Source organism: Scardinius erythrophthalmus (assembly GCF_964197995.2).
Source record: "Scardinius erythrophthalmus genome assembly, chromosome: 14".
NCBI lineage: Eukaryota > Metazoa > Chordata > Actinopteri > Cypriniformes > Leuciscidae > Scardinius > Scardinius erythrophthalmus.
Genome location: NC_138234.1, coordinates 7,730,026 through 7,748,142, shown reverse-complemented (window position 1 = coordinate 7,748,142; position 18,117 = coordinate 7,730,026). Strand labels below are relative to the sequence as shown.

General features: G+C 36.7%; 2 protein-coding genes across 5 annotated transcripts; both read left to right on the top strand.

The window, feature by feature from the left end:
- The first annotated feature begins 151 nt into the window (after nt 1-151).
- LOC308702302 (uncharacterized protein) lies at nt 152-11,032 on the top strand. 4 transcript variants are annotated; one of them, XM_081385017.1, is made up of 7 exons: nt 169-347; nt 2,713-2,852; nt 4,025-4,345; nt 7,158-7,252; nt 7,349-7,451; nt 9,497-9,844; nt 10,147-11,032. In XM_081385017.1, the coding sequence occupies exons 2-7, from the start codon at nt 2,813-2,815 to the stop codon at nt 10,176-10,178; spliced, it is 939 nt and encodes a 312-aa protein (XP_081241143.1). In that variant the 5' UTR covers nt 169-347; nt 2,713-2,812; the 3' UTR covers nt 10,179-11,032. The 4 variants fall into 4 exon arrangements, with proteins under 4 accessions (XP_081241142.1, XP_081241143.1, XP_081241140.1 ...); XM_081385014.1 differs by lacking the exon at nt 169-347 and adding exons at nt 8,972-9,118; nt 9,222-9,260 and having other exon boundaries at nt 2,736-2,852; nt 7,158-7,451; XM_081385016.1 differs by having other exon boundaries at nt 152-347; nt 7,158-7,451.
- Nucleotides 11,033-11,326: 294 nt separating this feature from the next.
- LOC308702122 (CD48 antigen-like) lies at nt 11,327-17,241 on the top strand (the record flags this gene model as incomplete). The annotated part of the gene is made up of 6 exons (XM_081384790.1): nt 11,327-11,863; nt 15,298-15,636; nt 15,765-16,055; nt 16,138-16,260; nt 16,368-16,409; nt 17,177-17,241. Exons 1-6 carry the CDS (start codon nt 11,818-11,820, stop codon nt 17,239-17,241), a joined length of 906 nt encoding a protein of 301 aa, XP_081240916.1. The 5' UTR covers nt 11,327-11,817.
- Nucleotides 17,242-18,117: the final 876 nt, after the last annotated feature.

Genomic DNA, 18,117 nt, shown 5'->3' with positions numbered 1-18,117 from the left:
ACAGTTAAAGCAGCCACATCTATGGTTTAAGACCCATAGAAACTCAGTGCGTCATGTCAAAACGTTTTCCATAGGTGGATGAGATTGAAAACTGGTAAATCCCACGGGATTGAGGAAATTCAACTTCCGATCATTTAACATGTCTTAGTTTACTCGAAAGGCGGAAATACTGGATTCAGGGCGTCAACAGGGCGATTCCCGAAGAGAATATAGGGTAATCCACTAATGATTCTTACTTAGTTATAAAGTCTCTTTATTGTTGTTCAGTCGGTTAGATATAAAAATTATAGGCTAATAGTAAGAGAAAACTGTGCCGCAGTCAGATCGTAGACCTGTTGCTAAACGGAGTGCCGGAGGGGGGACATTCTAAAACGCTTAACGTGAAAAACGCTTAACGTGGCTTACTGTACTAAGACATTAATATTAAATTACCAAACTCAGCACACATCATATTAATAAACCATACTATGTGTAAAAAATAAGATAAGCCCAGAAATTGAACGCAACGCGTTTAATTACACGTTAAGCGTTTTCCTCCCATAGAAAACCATTATAAGAAAACGCTTAACGTGGCTTACTGTACTAAGACAGTGATATTACATGACCAAACTCTGCACACATCATATTTATAAACCATACTATGTATAAAAAATAAGATAAGCCCAGAAATTGAACGCAACGCGTTTAATTACACGTTAAGCATTTTTCTCCCATAGAAAACCGTTATAAGAAAACGCTTAACGTGGCTTACTGTACTAAGACAGTGATATTAAAAGACCAAACTCTGCACACATCATATTTATAAACCATACTATGTATAAAAAATAAGATAAGCCCAGAAATTGAACGCAACGCGTTTAATTACACGTTAAGCGTTTTCCTCCCATAGAAAACCATTATAAGAAAACGCTTAACGTGGCTTACTGTACTAAGACAGTGATATTACATGACCAAACTCTGCACACATCATATTTATAAACCATACTATGTATAAAAAATCAGATGAGCCCAGAAATTGAACGCAACGCGTTTAATTACACGTTAAGCATTTTTCTCCCATAGAAAACCGTTATAAGAAAACGCTTAACGTGGCTTACTGTACTAAGACAGTGATATTAAAAGACCAAACTCAGTACACATCATATTAATAAACCATACTATGTATAAAAAATCAGATGAGCCCAGAAATTGAACGCAACGCGTTTAATTACACGTTAAGCATTTTTCTCCCATAGAAAACCATTATAAGAAAACGCTTAACGTGGCTTACTGTACTAAGACAGTGATATTACATGACCAAACTCTGCACACATCATATTTATAAACCATACTATGTATAAAAAATAAGATAAGCCCAGAAATTGAACGCAACGCGTTTAATTACACGTTAAGCATTTTTCTCCCATAGAAAACCATTATAAGAAAACGCTTAACGTGGCTTACTGTACTAAGACAGTGATATTACATGACCAAACTCTGCACACATCATATTTATAAACCATACTATGTATAAAAAATAAGATAAGCCCAGAAATTGAACGCAACGCGTTTAATTACACGTTAAGCAAAACTTCAGATGTGGTGAATACTCCACAACAAGGAAATGGGTATGACTGCGGTGTCTTTGCTGTAGTGAATGGTTGTGCTATCATTGACAACACACCATTATTATATGGGAGAAAAATGCTTAATGTGTAATTAAACTTGTTGCGTTCAATTTCTGGGCTCATCTGATTTTTTATACATAGTATGGTTTATAAATATGATGTGTACTGAGTTTGGTTATTTAATATCACTGTCTTAGTACAGTAAGCCACGTTAAGCGTTTTCTTATAATGGTTTTCTATGGGAGAAAAATGCTTAACGTGTAATTAAACGCGTTGCGTTCAATTTCTGGGCTCATCTTATTTTTTATACATAGTATGGTTTATTAATATGATGTGTGCTGAGTTTGGTAATTTAATATCACTGTCTTAGTACAGTAAGCCACGTTAAGCGTTTTCTTATAACGGTTTTCTATGGGAGAAAAATGCTTAATGTGTAATTAAACTTGTTGCGTTCAATTTCTGGGCTTATCTTATTTTTTATACATAGTATGGTTTATAAATATGATGTGTGCAGAGTTTGGTCATGTAATATCACTGTCTTAGTACAGTAAGCCACGTTAAGCGTTTTCTTATAATGGTTTTCTATGGGAGGAAAACGCTTAACGTGTAATTAAACGCGTTGCGTTCAATTTCTGGGCTTATCTTATTTTTTATACATAGTATGGTTTATTAATATGATGTGTGCTGAGTTTGGTAATTTAATATCACTGTCTTAGTACAGTAAGCCACGTTAAGCGTTTTCTTATAACGGTTTTCTATGGGAGAAAAATGCTTAACGTGTAATTAAACGCGTTGCGTTCCATTTCTGGGCTTATCTTATTTTTTATACATAGTATGGTTTATAAATATGATGTGTGCAGAGTTTGGTCATGTAATATCACTGTCTTAGTACAGTAAGCCACGTTAAGCGTTTTCTTATAATGGTTTTCTATGGGAGGAAAACGCTTAACGTGTAATTAAACGCGTTGCGTTCAATTTCTGGGCTTATCTTATTTTTTATACATAGTATGGTTTATTAATATGATGTGTGCAGAGTTTGGTAATTTAATATCACTGTCTTAGTACAGTAAGCCACGTTAAGCGTTTTTCACGTTAAGCGTTTTAGAATGTCCCCTGGAGGGCGGCTAACGTTAGGCTAACCGTATACAAATTCAAGAACGCAAGAAGTCTTCATTAAATCGCGTTTGACTCACACAAACAACAAAATGAAGATCGCTGGTTTATTTTTATGCTTTATACTGAAAGGTAAGTCTTTAGCTTCAAGACTTTCACTTTCACTTCTGGGTCATTCTATGAAAATGTCCATTTTTCTGTCCCTAGCCTTTACAGAAATATTGCACTTAAAAAACACTTTAGGGTTACAATTTCTTTACAATTTAAAATAAATCAATATGTTATTTTAACAATTACACCTTTTTGAACCATCAATGGCAATATTTGATTTGTATTAATTATATAGAATTTCAAGCACCACAGAAGTGCTCATCCCCACAGTCATGTCCAGAGGGGAAATGCTTTATTTGGAGGTCAATAACAGATTTTTACACCATTTAAAATACAATAATGTATACATACCTATCAAATATATTGTGTAAATGATTTTAAAAAACGCAGAATAAATATTATAAAATTTATAATGAAAGTAGTGGTCCCCTGGAGTTGTGTCACTGGTGTTGCCATTAAACAAAAATCTCTTATTTTGAAATAAAAATCACACTTATGACATCACTTGACTTCCTTCTTCCAATTTCCTGAATATCTATGAAGAAAAGCCCATGGTAGATCCACTGTCTCTTTTCAGTTACCAGAAATCTTCTCATTTATCTCATGATTTCATATTAAGCTTTTAGTTGAAGTCCCTGGTATGACCTACTTTACTATTAGATAATTGTAAAAAAAAAAAAAAACTAGAATACAAATGGATTAAACTACTTAATTTAGTTAGTATACCATGATTGACAACATGTGGTTTGTTACCTTGCAGCAGCCATTTTGTAAAATGAATTTTTCATGAAAATTGTCACTGGTGTTCCTGTCACTGGTGTCACCTTTCTTATGGGTAACACCAGTGACTTCCATTTATAGATGGTACATGCGGTACATGCGGTCTTTAAATAAATGTACAAAAAAATTTAAAAATCATTAAGCTGTCATTTAATGCGTATCCTTAAAATCAAAGGGTAGTCTAATAATGTGGTGTAAGTTTAAAAGGTTAGAAAAAGAAATACATTTTAAGACATCTTGCCATACCAAAAGTGGGCGTTTCTGTAGATTGACCCTTCTCTACGTCACTATTAAGTGTAGTACTAGACTAATGAAATCGCGATCAACTCTAATTAAGTTAAGCTACTCATTACCTCATTTGGATTTGATCAACGTAATGAAAATCTTAGAAACTGGTTATGTTTGCTCTCCAGGTGTGTTTGGTGATGATAAGTTTGTGTTGGAGCGAGATTCTGTCACGCTACACACTGATCTTACTAATATACAGAAATATGAACGCATACTGTGGACATTTGGAACCGACAGCACTCGAATAGCTCAAATCATCAACGCTGTCAATAAGTTCTCATTATATGATGGTCCTGATGGGAGATTCAGAGACAGACTGAAGCTGGACAATCAAACTGGATCTCTGACCATCACAAACACCACAACTGAACACTCTGGACTTTATCAGCTACAGATCATTGGTGGAAATGAGTTCCCTCCAAAGAAATTCAGCATTATTGTTTCTGGTGAGTAGTTTTGTAGTTGCATTGCAGCACTGAACCACACTGAACGTACAATATTGTCCTAGTAACCTGAGTCACAAATTTAGCCAAAGTCAAGAGTTGAATGTGCAGTATCAGGTTTCTATTGTGAAGGGTAAAATGAGACCTCAGTCTATATAATTTGTGGCGAGTGACCCAAAGAGACAGTGTAAGTGGAAAGTTTTCATTGCCATTTTACATGGGTGATGTTTAGGACATTTACAATTGCATTTTGGTCTTATTGTCAATATTACTGTTACTTTTTGTGACTGAGATAATGACATTGATGGATATGTGTAATGTTAGTGTATGTGAATGTTTGCTTAAAGGGACACTGTGCATTTTTTCGTTTTTGTCAAACAGCGACCCCTAGAGTTGTGGTGGAGTACTTGTATTTAACGTTACTGTCGTAAATACCACTCGCGCAGAGCAGTCTCTGCACTCACGGCCTGATCCCCTCCCCCCTCTATACCGACACCTGTTCAGTAGAGCCCCTTTCACGCAATGCAATGATCCCGGCAAATTGCCGGGAAATTGCCAGAATGCCTTCTGTGTGAACGCAAACACGACCCAGGATTGATGCAGGCATCGATGCCGGGTTGGGGACCTAGTAACATTGACTACGTTTACATGCAGCCAATAACCCCTTCAAAACCGGAATATTAGCAATAACCCAGTTGCGCACGGCCATGTAAACACCGGCAAAAACCTGAATATGCTCATATCCCAGTTTTTAAAAACCTGAATATGATCCCTGGGGTACCCCTTTTCTAACCTGAATATTTGGTCATGTAAACGCATATCGGCATATCCCCATCAAAAGGAACATTGATTTGTGTTCTGCACATGTTCTATTCGCAAGGAATCTTGGTCTTTTGAGTAGAGACAGCGCATACAAAACCCCGCGTGCAGTATACCGGAAGTAAACAAGAAGTAGAGGTAAACATGGCGAGACGCAGCACAGCACCACACTTTTGGAGCGAGGAGGAAAGAGCAAACAAAGGCGATCGCTATCTGCCCCGGACTATTCATTATCCGCGTGATGCTGCTGTTGTTGTTGTCTTTGGATACAGGAAGAAGAATCGGAAATGACGCATATTGCATCTTAAGGTTGTCCGTACGTCCAGACGCTAACCGTGCGTCGCCGTTTACATCGGGATATTGTCAATTGATTACAAATTCCATGTATACAGGAGTAGCTCTCTCTGCTCACGTATGTAAACGGGTTATTCAGAATGTTTCAGAAACCCAAATAGTTAACCCGAATATTGACAGCTTGTAAGCGTAGTCATTGCTGTGTTCAGTCCCGGAACGCACGCTGTGTGAACAAAAGCTGTAATAATGCCGTGTCGTAGTGATGACGCTGAAGCCGGGATCGATCTCCAGCTGTGAAACGGTACGTAATGCAAGTTTATGATCGAATCAAAGAAAAAAATGCACAAGCGTGGTTTCTCGAGAGAGAAATCACAGCTCATTAGCAAACTTAAGACACTGCTGAGACATTACAAGTCACATGGATGTCACGTGTCTTTTCAGGATTTTTACGGGTTGTGTGTGAACACACTCTCTGATTCCGGAAAATCACTGGCAGTGTGAATCCGGGTCAAATCCCAGGTCACTTTATCTGTGTATTTTCCGGAATCTCTAGGATCTAGGATGGATCCTTGCCTCTATCGGCCTAGAAGCTGTAACGAGTGGAAATAAGGTGTGGCCCCTTTAAGAGCTGCGCGCGCCCTGTTGAACTGTCGGCAGTCTGTCTCGTATGTGCGCCTCGAACACCCTTTTCTTTAACTTGTCTCTTCCGACCGCGTTTTCTTCATCGACCCTGACATGATTCACGTCTGTAATGCGTGCTAGTGTCTTCCATAGAGGCTGCTTCATATGTTGTTGACAGTGCTTGAAGTAGGGCGGTACTCACCGGTACGCAGTACCAGCACTTCTGCATTTTACTCCAAAGCGAACCTGCACGTTTTCTTGCGTACCGCTACTTCTCTCATGTAGCCGGTACTCTACCACTGACAAAAAAAGCGTCAGTGTCACAAACATTTTATATACTCCGTTTGCAATGCGTATGCGGAGCTTTTTTTTTTCCCGCACCCATATTAACAGGTTAGACTAGAGCTTTCACACAAATCACACTGCACGCGGATGCGGTCCGGCAATGCGTTCCAGGAGCGGTGCATATACAGCAGAGCAGTCCAACTATCGTTTCCACACCGAGTCTATTTTCGCTGTGCTGCACACACTGAATTAAAGTGACAGCGCGTCGTTCGTGGCATGCACAAACATGTGCAACTCACCGAGTGGTTAGTGGTGTTCGTTGATGATTAAAAACAAATATATCGGTGCAATGTATGAATTCAATCCGTGTTATTTGCTATAGTGGAACTATTTTTTCAGATACCTCACAACCGCGTATAAACTTCCGCTCGATATTTTGAAAACGAACGTTAAGTGTTGTTTTAAGGACATGTTTGTGCATGCCGGTAGACACCCACTCTGAAGCGGTCAAAGGCAATTCCAAACGAGTCAAAAAGTCGAGACAGGACCCATCGTCAACATTTCTGTGTCCACCACTCTAGTACATCCAAAACAAACCAGAAAAGAGACTCAAAGTGCTAAATACCAGAATTATCCTTTAAGGCAAAATTCTTACATAGTGTGCCTTTAACAGTCCAACCTCAAGATTTAATGATATGTAGATTCTTCAATGTAAGTCTATTTTGACTTCATCAAGGTGTAAATAATTTTTTATTTATTAAGGTTGATCTTTTGTTTATTCTCTCATGTTGTCCAGCTCCACTGCCCATTCCTGTCATCAGCAGTAACTCTTCACACTGTTCTTCATCTTCATCATCATCATGTTCATTGGTGTGTTCATCAGTGGTGAATGTGAGTCATGTGACTCTCTCCTGGTACGCAGGAATCAGTGTATTGTCCAGCATCAGTGTGTGTGATCTCAGCATCAGTCTCTCTCTACCTCTGGAGGTGGAATATCAGGATAAAAACACCTACAGCTGTGTGCTGAACAATCCCATCAGCAACCAGACCACACATCTGGACATCAACACACTCTGTCACACATGTGCAGGTACAGCAATAGTATTGTTAACTGATGTGTTCTGTTCTCTACTTGTAGGTCAAAGGTACAGGGTTCTCAAGTCTCACGCATTGGCCGTGAGACACACGCTATTCAACCAGTTCATACGCTCACACGCCACGCCGTGTATTTGAAAAGGCAATGCCAACCAAGTTGTCCTGTGAGCTTTATTATAACGTTGTATACGAGGCGCGGGCACACAACGTGAAGTTTCCTGCCGCCAGCACGTATCTCAGCCAGATTGCGTTCGTTACTAGGCAACATAGATGCGCAAAACACACAGAAGTTCATGGAACATTCTCGGCCACTGTACGTTTGTATGGGAAGGAATGAAGATGTATTTCTTCATTTTATTTTAAATAAATTAAAATTTATTTTATTTTATTTTAAATTATAATATATTATACTGTATTAATAGTGTCACGAACTGCTCGGAGACACGAAGGTTGGGATCCAAATGCAGCTTTCAATAAACAGAGTAATCCAAAGAACAGGCAAGGGTCATACACAGGCAGGCAGTCAAAACAAAGAAACAAACAAATAACAAACAAACAAACAAAACAGGCAGGGACCAGAGGCAAGAGAGTAATCCAGGGAACAGGGCAAGATCTCCAAAACCAAGAAACAAGAAAACCAGGGAAACGCTCAGAAATGCAGTGTAACACTTAACAAGACTTCGCGGTGAGTGAATGAATGAACATGGTATAAATAGACTGAGACTAACAGGATGATAAGACAAAGGTGAATGCAATCAGTGAATGAGGTACAGGTGAATGTGATCAGTGATAAGTGATGATGAGTCCGGGCAGTGAGTTATGGGAAATGTAGTTTGTGAGTGATAATAGTCTTATGTGGAGTGCCCTCTGGTGGCTCTCAAGGGCACTCCAGCTGGTGACCGTTACATATAGTCTTTCTAGTTGCATTAAAGGGATAGTTCACTTTGAAAAGAAATTTTGGTATGTTTTAGCTTACCTCAAGGGCATCCAAGATGTAGGTGTCTTTTTTTCCGCAGTAGTTTCAATTTGGATATTTTTAGGTCAAACCGTTCTTGTCTGTCAGTCATATAATGCAGGTCTACGGTCACTGTCTCAAAGAGCATGCACAAAGTCCAAATTAAAACAATTCCCCATCGTCCAAATTAAACAATTCCCCATCATAAGTACACATTGATGGCCTAAGACACGAAACGAGCGGTTTGTGTGAGAAAACGAACAGTATTTATATCGTTTTTAGCTCTTGAAAACAGCACACGTCCAAATGATCTGACGGCGCTGGCGGGTATAGATATATACTTAGATGTCCCCTTCGCTACTGCAGTTCATTGGAACGAAACAATTCAATTTGTGCTGGTAAATCATGAACAATTGGTAAAATTGGGGGGCGGGACAGATGGGGGCGGGGCTCCATTAGGGCTCCTCCCCCAACCGCATGCGATCTCACTCCAAGCTTTTGATAAAACTTGAGAACCCTGAAGGTATTATGTGTTAACTCTCTGGTCTACTGTTTCGTAGTGGATGCATCGAGTTTCAATGCAAACGAGAGCTTACCCTTCAGTCATGTGGTGATGATCTTTGTTGGTATAGTAGTTACTCTAATAGTCTTGGCTGTAGCTGGGATGTTAAGTATCTACTGGAAATATAGAAAAACACATCATTTGGGTAAGTATTACTCACAGTTAGAGCAAGAGTCTCTTAAGATACTCTTAAGATATCTTAAGTAGTAAGAACTACATTGTTAAGTCTGTGGTTTGTATTTAAACAGCCCAGACTCCTAATCAAGAATACACTGAGTTGAGTAATGGTAAGATTCTCTAATATTAATGTCCAATATGTCATCAAACTCATAGGATCTGCTCTGGTTATCAGTATTAACCTGTTAACTCATCCCTTCCTGAGCACAGAGCTGAACTTTCACAGGATACATTTTGTGTTACCGAAATTATGATGATTTCTAAAAAAAAAAGTCGCTAAAGTGTCCAGCTACTGGTTATATCATGCTTATACTAATCTCTCTCTGTGTTCCTGTATGTTGTCCAGGTGAAGTTGTGGATAAAACAGACGTAATAAAGACCGTGTCAGTGATGTTGGGAGAGTCCGTCACTCTAAACACTGGCCTCACTGAAATACAACGCTTCGATATGTTACAGTGGAGGTTTGGAGAATTAGGCACAGATCAAACTAATCCATTTTTAGTCATCAACAGAGGAAATAAACTGAACAATAGCAGTTGTGATGATTATGATGAGAGATTCAAAGACAGAATACAGCTGGATCAACAAACTGGATACCTCACAATCAATGACATCAGACCTACAGACTTTGGCATTTATAAACTAATTCTCGGAATTGGACAAAATATGATCTCCAAAACATTTATTGTCCTAAGTGAGTACCTCAAATCTGTCCACTGTCCAGTGTGAACAAGTTAGACACTGAAATTAACCATTTATATGTTTTACTGGGTTGTTTGACTGAATTTTCTTATAAGTGTAGGAAACAGTAATGCATTTCAGTGTTTGTTGTTTATACTTCATTAATCATATCAGTATCTTATGGCATGTGAAAAGGTCAGGTTTGGTTTACAAGAAAAGGAAAATCACATTACTGTACAGAAGCAAAAGAAATCCAGAATCAACCAAATAAGAGCTAAATGTTTCAAACAAGAATCTTTCCTTGTTTTCTTTCAGATTCCTCTGAAAATGGAGAGACTGTGTTGTAAACTCAAAATCGAAGACCAGGAGACTTGGTTGTTTCTTCAGCAGGATTCTTTATTGAGATCACGAGCTGTCGGTAGCTGCAGTCACCAAAGTCCGTCTGAGTTCTATACAGTATAGTTTTTATACATTTACAAGGAGGAGGGCCTTTTGGAGGTGGAGACAAGTCAAACAAAGCAGAGGGGTGATTCTTGATTCAATCAATAATCAGCATAACACTATCATTCAAATCATCCAATCAGCCTGATAGTATCACCCATACCTTCACATGATCATAGCTTAACTTGGAGTCATGACACTGTTCAGGAGGTGTATACAGATACAAAGGTTAATGTCCGATGACTGGGTTGCTTGACTTAATCTTCTTTGAACTGTCATCATCTATGCCTCACATGAACATAAATTAAACATATTCCCACAACTGCATCTAAAAGAACAGAATCACCGCTAATGAATGGAGATGTCTCTGAAACCACTTGTTATTATCCTTATTTAAACTAAAAATGTTCTGCATTTTTGAGCCTTTACAACTGGAAACGTGTTTAAAATGAATGGTGTTTACCTGTGAAAAGTAACATGACAAAGTGCTATGATGTCAATGTTATGTTTACTGCATGTCTGTTACATTTTATAGAGTCAGTTTGAACTTTTACAGTGTTTATGAATGACATTGTGTATGTTTGAACGTTTTCTGCCCTCTAGTGGGCAATGTAAGTTAAAAGTTGTGCTGTTTCAAACAGTGTAATGTGAATGAGAGATTGCAGGCAGTTTGTCTGATAACTCAATTTTAGCCTCACTAACCACGAAATTCAAATAGATTTTTTTAAAACTTTTTAATAATAAAAAAAATTGTCTCGTGAAGTTATTTGTGTTGTATCAATGCAAAATAAGAACTACTCGAAATGACAGAAACAATCTTTGGGGAGAAATTTATATATATATATATATATATATATATATATATATATATATATATATATATATATATATATATATATATATATATATATATATATATATATATATATATAGTTAGTGTAATTTGATTTCATTGGATCAGATAGAGAGGGCGGGGTTTAAGGCCTGTACTGCAGCCGGATACCATTGGGGCGATAGAAATGTTTTGGCTTCACTTTTCAGGAAGACACTTGTCATGAACAAAAAGTTTGACCTTGAATTTTGACCTGTTGGTGGCACTCGCACTTTCTAACACCCTTTTCCTAATTTATTTCCTATTTATTTATTCTTTATCCTTATTTATCACTTTATCGAATGCAGATCGAATGTCAAAATAATAGTTTAAGGAATGATGCTTCCGGTAGACTATGAGTAAATGGAAAGTTTTTCATTCAAGTTCCCATTGGGAAATTCTAATGAACTTACTTCCCCTATAAGAAAATCGGGTTTACTGCTTTTACAGATTTGCCCAGCATTGGAATTAAGAAGAGTCACCAATTTTCACTCGGATAAACCTCTTGGCTAAAAATACAGTAAAACGATTTATAAAAAGGAAACTATGTTAATAATCATCATCACTGTCAAGATGTGAATTAGGTCATTTAGAAACGGTTGGACGTCGAACGGAGTTTAATATCTATAATAGATAATCTTTCACCCACCTTTTAGGCTACTCGGATCAGAAATATGAAGATGTTTTTTTTATTTTTCGTCCCGTTACTCGTGGATGATGGTGAGTAGCCTAGCCTACATTTAAGTTTTACTTTCACTTTACAAACTTAACGAAATATAAACTATAAGAAATTATGATGATAACGATGATGATTATTAATATGATTTAAATTGCCGAATTAATGTTAATTTAGATCTGTTTTTTGGAGCTTAAAGTAAAAGAAAAGTGTAGTCTAGAGAAAGAAAAACGCCCAGATTAATGTGTTTGTATAGCAGGTGCTAGTATTATTACAAAATATTTGAAACCAACAAAAATGCAAAGATTATATTTGTAATAACAATGTTTTAATGATGGGAAGTCCGGATCTTTTCCGCGAACCAGTTCTTTCGGACAGTTCGTTTCAATGAACCGGTTCAAAAAACCGGGTCACCAGTTCTTTTACGTCCTCGCGTAATGACGTAAATTCTATCATCCAGGCGGATAAAAATACATTCAAATAAAGGCATTTGTAATCATAACTTAAGTTAAATAATAGTACTCATTGTCATAATCATCTTGGATAAGTTTCTGCAAATGAACCTGCAGGCGATGTGCAAACGCGGATGTTTTACATAGCCTATGTCTTAAAGATCTGAAGTGAATAAACTGGTCTTCATCAATTTTACTTTATTTGTTACTAAATAAACTTACATTTCGCCGAATTCAGCCCCTCATTTAAGTCCTCGGTTCACCCGTGCTCATGTGTATCAGCACCGGTATCAGACCCCGCTGGCCGAAAGAAAGTTCGGTTCAGAGACGGTGCTATCACGCATGCTCAGTGATCAACTTACTTAGAAATTAAAGAAGCTGTTCCTGAAAATAATGTTTTAGTAATATAATAATACATGTTTAGTTTTACCATCCATTCATTTTGTTTCCAATCTTTAAAATAATACAGTGAAAATACAGTAATTATGTGATAAACATGTTTCCAACATGTTTTATTTTGTTACACTTGATGTCCAACAAAATACTTTTGCACTTAAAATTGCACGCATGCTCAGCTCATCAGCTTCTCATTATGTCAAACGTGTACGAAAGCAACAGTTACGTTAGGCCCTACTCATAATTCACTTGACTTAGGCCTACCGGATATCTGCATTCAGCATTTTGTTGTTCCTGTTCTTGTAAAATATATTGCTGAATTTGAAATGTAGTTGTAGCTAATTATATTCATTCTTAAAAAGCACAACAGAGTAGTCATACAGTCATACATCAAAAAATATCAAAAACATTGCAAGGGGTTAATATTTCAGTCAATCATTTCACAATATAGTCAAAATAAACAGAACATTGAGTCAATTTTCAAAGTTCCATTTGACCAAGGTTACATTGAGTCAAAAGTTTGTTGGAAGGTTAGATCGAAAGTTCGTCTGGTGGCTAAATCCTAAGTAAGAATTTCTTTTGTTTGTTTTATTGTTAGATCTGGAATGGAAAGTTAGTAACCATCAGACATAAAAATGGGAAGTGTGATAAAAGTTTAGCATAAGTTTAACCCTTAATCGCTGTTAAAAAAGGACAACATTTAAGCTGTTTGGGGTCATTTTGACCCCAAACTTTTAAAGAGCAATTGCATAAGGAAATATACATTTTTTATATGGAAAACTATATATCATTTTTTTTATTTACTTCTCAACTATACATTTATGCTGTGTTTTTGTGGAAATTTTGAAGTTTTTTACCTATTTACTGCACAATTACATAACTAGGCCATAAATTGGCTCATGAAAAATGATTTTTTAAAGAAAAAATCACTTAAATGATGATCTTAATTAAATCTAAATAGTTTTTGGACATTGCTCTATGTGTTAGAGATAGAATACTGACATCTGCTAGTTTGTGGAAAAATTTTAGAAATTATAATTAAAGAAAGAAAGTGCAATGACCACATATATCCAATAGAGGGCCATAGAGACTCATTCATTTTCACTTTATTGTTTGTGATGCTTCAACTTCTCCTCACAACTTTGATATATATATTTTGTGAATATTTATTTAAACATTTTGAAATACATAAAAAAATCTGTATTTTTGTCAGAGTTAGAATTTGTTGTTGTTTTCTGATATATTTTGAATTATCTGCTTTTGCAAATTATTATACATACATTTGCAGAACCATTACAAGTCACCACTATGACATGACTGTGGTGTGTGTGTGTGTGTGTGTGTGTGTGTGTGTGTGTGTGTGTGTGTGTGTGTGTGTGTGTGTGTGTGTGTGTGTGTGTGTGAACAAGCTTGTTCCATGTTGCATATGTGACATTTTTCAGATTTATGCCAGTTTAGTTGATTTTATTTGCCAATTTCTATAAAAATGCTCTCTGTTGCAGTGACATAGATGTGTGTGTTTGTGTGTGTGTGTGTGTATGAGATAGAAAGTTCGTTCCACTTTGGGTTTATGCTCTAGGACCAGACCTTGATTTAAATGTAATTTTTTTTTAGATTTATGCCAGTTTTGTTTATTTTATTTGCCAATTTCTATAAAAATGCACTCTGTTGCAGGGACATACACGTGTGTGTTTGTGTGTGTTTGTGTGTGTGTGTGTGTGTGTGTGTATGAGATAGAAAGTTTGTTCCACTTTGGGTTTATGCTCTAGGACCAGACCTTGATTTAAATGTAATTTTTTTTTTAGATTTATGCCAGTTTTATTTATTTTATTTGCCAATTTCTATAAAAATGCTCTCTGTTGCAGTGACATACATGTGTGTTTGTGTGTGTTTGTGTGTGTTTGTGTGTGTGTGTGTATGAGATAGAAAGTTCGTTCCACTTTGGGTTTATGCGCTAGGACCAGACCTTGATTTAAATGTAAATTTTTTTAGATTTATGCCAGTTTTGTTTATTTTATTTACCAATTTCTGTAAAAATGCTCTCTGTTGCAAACACATACATTTGTGTGTTTGTTTATGTGTTTGTGTGTGTCTGTGTGTGTGTGTGTATGAGATAGAAAGTTCGTTCTACTTTTTATTTATGCTCTAGGACCAGACCTTGGTTTATATGTATAAATTTTCAGATTTATAATGGATTTAATTTTATTTTTTTGACAAACAAAATAAAAAAAAGTCATTTTTTTCATTTTCCCATTCATTTTCAATGTGGGGTCATTTTGACCCCAAACAGCTTAAACGGTAAATTTTTTTTTACACACCTTTAGAACAACCAAATCAAGCCCAGTTTTTTTGTGCATGTTTAGATAGGTTATTTAGGAAAAGTCCCAGAGTTTCATGCCTCTGATATGAAGGTAACATTTTTAAAAAATGAAAGAAAAGTCCAGTGGGGTCATAATGACCCCAAACAGCGATTAAGGGTTAAAATCTAAAGTCAGATTTCCATGGTTAGTAACATAATTAATCTTATCTATAAAAGACCGCATTAGACACAAAATACCATAAAATGAAGAGTGAATAGAATAGAATATTCAGTATCTGCATTTAAGAAACTGTCTCGGTTTGTTTTTCAGGTGTGTTTGGTGATGATGCAGTGAAGACATTATCAGTGATGGAGGGAGATTCTGTTACTCTACAAGCTGATGTTACTGAGATACAGAAAGCAGAGCTGATACTGTGGACATTTGGACCTGAAAGGACTCGCATCGCTCAAATCAACAGACTGGTCAATAAGGTCTCCTTATATGATGATGTTCTCGATGGGAGATTCAGAGGCAGACTGAAGCTGGATCATCAGACTGGATCTCTGACCATCACAAACACTAGAACCGAACACACTGGAGTTTATGGATTTTTAAAGATCATTGGTGGAAAAGAGGTCCCACCCAAGAAATACAATATTATTGTTTCCGGTGAGTCACATTTAATTTCATTGCATTGCAGTATTGAACTATTTTGTATTTGCCACATTTATATTTATGAAAAAATGTTTGACACCTACATTCATTTTTTTTAAATAATATTCTCTGATGTTTTCCAGCTCGTCTGCCTGTTCCTGTCATCATCAGTAACTCTTCACACTGTTCTTCATCATCGTCATCATGTTCATTGGTGTGTTCATCAGTGTTGAATGTGAGTCATGTGACTCTCTCCTGGTACGCAGGAATCAGTGTATTGTCCAGCATCAGTGGGTCTGATCTCAGCATCAGTCTCTCTCTACCTCTGGAGGTGGAATATCAGGATAAAAACACCTACAGCTGTGTGCTGAACAATCCCATCAGCAACCAGACCACACATCTGGACATCAACACACTCTGTCACACATGTGCAGGTATGGCAACGGTCCATTTACTCACAGAGATGTTCTCAGATTCTGTTACAATATTGACACTCTGTCTCATTGTCCATTATAGCGGCAGGTTTGTCTGCAGATAAAATAGCGCTGGTGTGTGTTTGTGTTCTGGTTGCGGCTGCAGTTTTGTGTGGTATTTACCGTTACCATCAACACAAGACATCTAAATCAGCAGATCTACAGGGTGTGTGTTACCAACAGCTAATTTCATAAAATAAACATTTGAGTTTTATTAAAAGGATGAATTTACTTCTCCTTCATTCTTTAAATTGAGTCATTGTTTTTAAACAGGTCAAGCTGATGGAGCTGAACTTACTGCTATTCTAACTAAAGGTAAGATACAGTTTAAATAGTGATGCACCACAATTTTGCCAGCCAAAAAGTTTTAGATTAAACAACAAAAAACTAATTTTTGGTTTTGTCCAGTATGATTTAAGAGGGCAAAAATTATTGACAGAAACAGTGACATCAAATGAGCCATGACTGGACTTTACTTTTTTTTAATTATTATTATTAAAATATATTCCTTGAGGTTTTTTTATTATTATTTTCAACCCTCATTCTAATTCTCTGCTTGAAATGATCGGTAAGTCATTAATCGGTAATTAGGAGTTTACTGAGGCAAAAGGGGTAGTTCACAGTTAGTTAGAGAGAATTGGACCCTAAACTAAAGTGAGTCAGTTTTTAAAGCGGCTTTTCTTAGGCTTGCCAGTAAACGGACTCAGCATTATGATTGGCTAAAGTCATTGCATTAGAAATAGTATCATTGCCCACTCATTGTTGCATACGAGTAATTGTTTTACAAACATTATCCATATGAAACCATAATTTACATATAAAGGATTATGAAATCATTTACATGTGGTTTGTGATGCAGCTGCTGTCAGATCCAATACAGTCAGATCTTCATCTTTCAACACAAACTTTTTTGTAAACTCTCCATTACACTGTGTCTTGTTTGCAAAACAAAATGCTCCGAACAAACATATAATCTTCCAACTTGATCCGGGCACCATTAAAATAAACAATCCACTTGTTTCAGACGCTGCCCAATCAGTAATATAGTGTCGGCCCACATCTGGTACGTGCTGAATTCACAGATGTGGTCCTGATCTGGGCCGACACTATGTTGCTGTCTGGTTGGGATCTTCAGAAGTCTATATAGAGATGCAAAAAAGCTGTTTAAACTGAATGCGTCAAAGCGAACATTCTTTCACTCTTTCATTTGTCCGGTTGTCGACAGACTCAAGCGTGTGGAGTTTGTCAGAAACTGAACTCACATCTGTATATTGTATCAGTCTAGACACCATCAGTTGTTATAATGGGTTATATTTGCTTTCACGATGCTCACATGCAGTGTAGGCAAATATCAGCTGTTAAAGGGATAGATCACCCAAAAATTTAAATTAGCCCATGATTTACTCACCCTGAAGCCATCCTACTGTAGGTGTATATGACATTCTTCTTTCAGACAAATACAATCAGAGATTTATTAAAAAATGCCCTGGCTCTTCCAGGATCTTCCAAGTCCATAAAAGTGCATCTATCCATCATAAAAGTGCATCTATCCATCATAAAAGTGCATCTGTCCATCATAAAAGTGCATCTATCCATAATAAAAGTGCATCTATCCATAATAAAAGTGCATCTATCATCATAAAAGTGCATCTATCCATCATAAAAGTGCATCTATCATCATAAAAGTGCATCTGTCCATCATAAAAGTGCATCTGTCCATGATAAAAGTGCATCTATCCATCATAAAAGTGCATCTATCCATCATAAAAGTGCATCTATCCATCATAAAAGTGCATCTGTCCATCATAAAAGTGCATCTATCCATCATAAAAGTGCATCTATCATCATAAAAGTGCATCTGTCCATCATAAAAGTGCATCTATCTATCATAAAAGTGCATCTGTCCATCATAAAAGTGCATCTATCCATGATAAAAGTGCATCTATCCATCATAAAAGTGCATCTATCCATCATAAAAGTGCATCTGTCCATCATAAAAGTGCATCTATCCATCATAAAAGTG

Coding starts and splice junctions, on each gene's coding strand:
- LOC308702302 (XM_081385014.1), top strand. CDS start 2,813: ATGAAGATCGCTGGTTTATTTTTATGCTTTATACTGAAAG. Junction 7,452..8,971: donor ACTCTGTCACACATGTGCAG/GTACAGCAATAG, acceptor ACTGTTTCGTAG/TGGATGCATCGAGTTTCAAT. Junction 9,119..9,221: donor TAGAAAAACACATCATTTGG/GTAAGTATTACT, acceptor GTATTTAAACAG/CCCAGACTCCTAATCAAGAA.